General features: G+C 39.9%; 1 protein-coding gene across 1 annotated transcript; it reads left to right on the top strand.

Annotated features, from left to right (window-relative positions):
- The first annotated feature begins 2,620 nt into the window (after window positions 1-2,620).
- On the top strand, window positions 2,621-5,823 carry LOC105556825. The gene is made up of 2 exons (XM_012003935.1): window positions 2,621-4,974; window positions 5,061-5,823. Exon 1 carries the CDS (start codon window positions 2,769-2,771, stop codon window positions 3,975-3,977), a length of 1,209 nt encoding a protein of 402 aa, XP_011859325.1. The 5' UTR covers window positions 2,621-2,768; the 3' UTR covers window positions 3,978-4,974; window positions 5,061-5,823.
- Window positions 5,824-6,053: the final 230 nt, after the last annotated feature.

Here is a 6,053-nt window from a genome sequence, read left to right as displayed (position 1 = left end):
TTTTGCACGTCGTTGTAAGACGGGCCGATCCGTCGGCGCGAGTACCCAGTCTCGCGGGCAACGCGCCCCGGCCGAGTGTTATTCGTGGATATTTGCGTAACTCGTGTAATAGTAATTTGTGAAGATTTGCGTGTGCGACGGTTCTCGTACCGTTCGCGCGAGAAATTACTGTCAATTGCGTCCGTGCCGTCTGAGTAGGGTTTATCGCGTACAGCCAGTTCCTGCCGTTGAGTTCGCGCCGGATTGTTCCGTGTCGCCGAGAGTATCGCGGCGTGTTGTTTCCCCCGATCTCGGGGCTTGAATTATTGTCGCCAGCGACGCCGCCCGTGATAGCGGCCACTCAACCGGCGTGTTAACGCCGCCTGATATTAAACCCGTTGTTATTTTTATTAATTATTTGAGTTTCTTTTCGTGTACGTCCCCCTTCGTGTGTCTCGTCCGTCGTGTGAGTTCCTTAAGTCCCGTAGCCTCTGGAATCTTAGCGGCAACCACCGCCCCGCCCCTCTACCGTTAGGCGAGCTAGCCTGCCCGTGACGAGGGCCACTCCATCTCGTTCGTGCGATTTCGCGAGTTTCGCGACGTGACGCGTGAAAGACCGCGTCTGGCGCCCAATCTTCGTTTTTCGCGTGGAGTTTTCGGCCCGCGGCACGGTACGCGCGGAGCTACCGAGATCCCGCTCCTCTCCAGCGCGTTATCATTCCCTTCCCCTTTTTGGTTTTTGCCGACGACCCGATCCGTCCGTATCCCGCGCTTCTCGCGCCCGGCGACCACACTCCCCGTCGTCGGCGCGCCTTCGCCTAAGATCCGCGCGCGACAGCGAGAGCGGGACGGCAACACCCGTCCGTCCGCGTATAACGGGAGGGCGGAGAAAACTTAAAGAAAAGGAAAAGTCCGTCGCAGGACAATGGGATTTTATTACTCAGTATTCCACCTCACACGTCTCACAAACTGCAACCATTAGATAGGACGGTCTACGGCCCGCTGAAAACATTGTTTAATAAGGCTTGCAACAATTACATGATTTCGCACCCGGGAAAACCACTAACGATTTACAATATATCTTTTCTTTTCGGGCAGGCATACGAATCGGCCTTTACAATGAAGAATATAAATCGAGGCTTTCAGGTAACAGGCATATGGCCTTTCAACAGCAATATCTTTGACAAGGACGAATTTCTATGCTCTTCTGTGACTGACCGGCCTCAAGCTTCAACTTCATCTAACAATGAGCTCGGGATCAAAACTGTGATTTCAGAAAATTTGAATAACGCAAGTGCAATTCAAGTGGTGGCCGAGCCAGAAACGACAGTAGAATTTGACATCTCGAACCTAGAAGATTTTCCTGTCGTCTTCGAAGATGCAGCAAACGCTGATGCTATTGTTCAAGGTCAGGAGTTACTGGTAGAGGTTTCTTATGCTGAGCCACTGAATATTTCTAATCAACCTAGCACATGTTCGGTGGTGGACATTCCAGTTACGTTGAACGCAATAGATGTTTCGACTTCTGATACTACGAAAATCAAGGAGATTTCTAAGAAAAGCGTGCAGGTTGCTAGCACAGCTAGTAACAAATTAAATAAAAATTTTATTTTGCCGGCAACAATCCATCCATTTCCGAAAGCTGGTGAGAGGCAAGCCAATGGTCGACCGAGAAAGCGCAAATGCAGTGAGATACTCACAAACAGCCCGGTGAAGAATGCAATCTACGAAGAATTATTGGCTAGTGCTGCAAAACGACAGGTAAGCAATTGCCGAACTGAGACGAGAACGAACAAAGAAAATTGTGACAACGCTAAGAAGAAAGTTACACGTGGAAAAAGAATTAAAAAGGAGTCTAAGGAAACGGAGAATTCTTTGCCAAAGAAGGACGAACCAAAGAAACGAAAGTCTAGAAATAAGAAAATAATTGTCTAGAAAACAGCGAAAACAATAACTTACTATAATCAATATTATAAAGATATTTATAACACAATATTACAAGATATCTATAATATATATATAACAAATATTTTAAAAGATGTTTATAAAAATAAAACATTCGTGCCTAATTCATCCTGCTCCACGTTTTGTTTTACTTGGCTCATTGTGCCCACCTGTCTGACACATTGTACCCCATCGGTGGGGTACACTGTGCCATTTCGCGACTTATTTTCAACCGATTTATATAAATATCTTTGATCTTTTTGCAGTAATGATTGCAGCTTTATTGTATACCCGAAGGTCTATAGAAATCGAATATGAATGATATTTTTTCATTATACTATTCTGGTAAAAGTAATTATTCGTTAGAAAAAAAGTGACACACTGTGCCCCACTCTCCCCTACTCCATCGGGGGGAGACCAGCGATCACCGCCGCCGCGTTGTACGCCACGGTCCGGTACGCCCTACAAATCCTCGCGGCTATCGGGCGAAACGCACGCGCCATCTGAGCGCGCGCGCGCCGCGATGCCGCGAGTTTTGGGGCCCATACTGGGGCCCCGTAGAGCGCCACGGACTTAACCGTATTGGCGTACAGCCGACGCACCTTGCCGTCCGGGCCGCCAAGGTTGGGGAGGAGCCGGCCAAGCTTGGCCGCTCTCACTCCCGCCCTGCTTGCGGCTCTGGCAAGGTGGCTCGCAAAGCTCCTTGGAAACACAGACCTAAATCTGATTTAGTAGAAAAAGTATCTTATGGTTATTATTTATCACTGCTTTCTAGCTTACAAAGATTACTCATTAATGAACAAGTGCGTTATTGTGTTGATAACCCAAGAAATGATGGGGATGTAATGAAATCTGTCTTGGACGGTCAATATTATAAATCACATAATTTTTTCAAAAGTACTCCTAATTCTCTTGCAATTATCTTGTATTATGATGAAGTAGAAGTAACTAATCCACTCGGATCACATACTCATAAAATGAGCATGTTTTATTGGTCCCTTGCCAATATCTATCCAGAGTGGAGATCTTCTTTTCGTGCTATTAATCTCCTTGCTATTGCATATTACACTGACATCGTTAATGGAGGTCTCAATAAAATTCTTGATAAACTAGTTAGTGAAATAAAAGTAATGCAAAATGAAGGTATTACTGTTCATATTAATGGTATGGAAAAGTCATACAAAGGATCTCTCTTAATGGTTACAGGTGACACACCTGCATCTGCATTTTTAGGTGGTTTCAAAATGTCTGTTAGTGCAGATAAGCCATGTCGTACATGTATGACCGACCAAGATAGGTGGAGAATGTATTTCATAGAAAAAGCCTTCACTTTAAGAAATATGGAGAGCCATTTAAATCACTTAGAAATAATTGAAGAACCTGATATGCTCCAAGGTACTCGTGAATATTGGAAAAAACATTTTGGAGTTAACACGAGAAGTAAATTGATTGATATTCCACATTTTGATGTAACAAGATGTCTTGTACAGGACATAATGCACGTCTTATGTGAGGGTGTTTTAGAAGCTGAAACAAGGCTTCTTATTAATTTTTATATTCAAGAAAAAAAAATTACTTTACAGGCGTTAAATAATCGCATAACTTCATTTAACTATGGCCATTTGCAGAAAGATAAACCGTCATTAATCAAAACTTGTCATCTTAAGACAAATCTGAAACAAACAGCTGCTCAAATGCTTTGTCTTGCACATGTATTACCATTTCTTATCAATGATAATCTATTTCATGAAAATAGATCAGAGGATAATGTTATTAACGATAGACTTTTAGTTCATATAAGACTGTTGCAAATTACAAATATTTGTTTTGCCTATGAAGTGACTAAGAATGACGCTACTTATTTAGCAAAACTCATACAAGTTTTTCTCACTCAATTTGATATTCTGTATCCTAATTCCATGGTTCCAAAATTTCACTTTCTCATTCATATTCCTCGTCAGCTTATCTTGTTTGGGCCAGCTCGTCAACAGTTTTGTATGAGATTTGAAGCTGCTCATGCTTGGTTCAAAACTAGAATTATTAGAAATTTTTAAAATATACCTCTGTCATTGTCGTACAGATATGAGAGCTTAAGGTATTCCGAATTAGCAAACATTTCAGGAGAATCATCGATAAAGTTTTTATATACTGGACACAAAATCAAAGAAGGTAGCATGCTTGATCTGACTGATATTCCTGAGCATGATTTATTGAAACCTTTTTTATCAATTTTAAATAAACAAGTTTCGATACCATTAATGCTCACGAAAAAAATAACTGTGAATGGTACAACATATGAACCAAATTCTACTATATTATTAAAATGCGAAGAAAATGATATGCCTGTTTTCGGTCAAATAATAAAAATATATATTCATGAAGAAGATATTCTTCTATTATATAAAGAATATGACACATTATATTATTGTGCAACTTTAAACGCTTATCTCATACAAAATTTAACACATGCTGATACAAATGTCATAAAAATAAATGATCTCATACATCCCCATCCTTTATCTATATTTTCTTTTCAAAGATCAAAGTTTATAATTCTTTTTAATTATAATAGAACAGAGTTCATCCAATAGCTTATAAGTCAACTGTAAAATCAATAAAAATTCTGAATAAAATATAAATCTAAAATTCTTGTAGTGTTGAAATACTGATATTCCTGCAAGAGTGCAATGAAGGTTATGTTTGCTGTCTTTGTTGTTATATTTTACGGTACATATAAAAAGTGTATATTTTTCAAATTCCTGTATAGCCTTATCTGTCAAAACACATTTCGACAATAACCTACACATTTTATTGCTCGGGGTCTAACGACTCTCGTTAAATTTCATTAATGTTAATTTAAGTACGGTTTTATTTACAAGTGCATTTAACACACATTATTACATGTGTGTTGCCGAAGTTATAAAGTGTGTCCTGTCAATTGCCGTGTTAACATAGATATTATCCAAGTGTGTTCTCAGCATGAACTGAATTTTATTCTGTGTCGAAGTAACATACCCTATGTGTGTTATAGGAAAGTAACACGTTTCCGCAGTATGTTATATATATCATAACAGAATAATGTGTCATTGAAACACACTTCTATTACTGAAAACAAATTCTTTTAACACACTTTTCAGCACATGTGTCAGAACAACACACTATCAAATGCTTATAAACACACATTTCTCCATACTTATTTTTGCATGGCTATCTGGGGATGAGAGGTGTGAGTTGGCTATAAGCGTAGCCGCGAAACTGACTCACTCGGGCTCGCTGTGTACAATTGTTGAACAGCGAGACCAAAATATAGCATGTAGTACAATTCGAATACATCACAATTTTCCCCTTTTAATTTTTTCCTGTCTTTTTATCCGCTCAGAGCACCGCAATACATTATTGCCTTTTTTAACATTTACCGTATTTTTATCGCCAATAGTTTCGACGTTTGTTTTAGTAACCTTAATTATTTGGTCGACATGTCGCTTCCAGATTACTCCAGGTGCAATTTCAACGTTAAACGTAACCGGCGAGAGTTTCTGTACGATTTTACCTTCGGCGCGATTATCATTCCCAGGGAGAAACGTGAAGTCGAATAGACGTATAATAGATGTCTATTCGATACGTCTAAAGTAGATCGAATTTCGCATCTAAATAGATGTCGATTTGACTCTTTTTAGACGCGTCTAATAGACGTCTTATAGACACGTCTACAAAACGTCTTGTGTAAACGGACAGGCTCTTGCTTACTGGATAGGGAATCACCACGCAGTTAGAAGTGACGCGGAGATATAAGATATGATCGTTTTTATTAAGATACTATTGACGTTAATAATAAAATAAATAAAATTTAGAAACTGAAGACAAAATAAACATCTGCCTGTTTTTTGGCTGAAGAAATCTAACATTCATTATGTTCTCTGACGGCATCAGCCAATCCCAATTTTGTGAACGTCTTGATTATACAGGGTGCTACGCAAGACTTTGACGTCCGGTCATGGGAAGGTAGAGGGGACTAAGACAAACAGAAAAGTATTGTACTATTTTGCGCTTGGACGAATAGTTATCGAGATACGAAATTTTAAAAATCGCCGTATTAGCCCAACCTACTGGCGAATGTAAGCGCGCGGTGA

Source organism: Vollenhovia emeryi, unplaced genomic scaffold, assembly GCF_000949405.1.
Source record: "Vollenhovia emeryi isolate VEMERY1.0 unplaced genomic scaffold, V.emery_V1.0 DF939756.1, whole genome shotgun sequence".
Classification (NCBI taxonomy): Eukaryota; Metazoa; Arthropoda; class Insecta; order Hymenoptera; family Formicidae; genus Vollenhovia; species Vollenhovia emeryi.
This window is presented reverse-complemented; position numbering and strand designations above follow the sequence as displayed.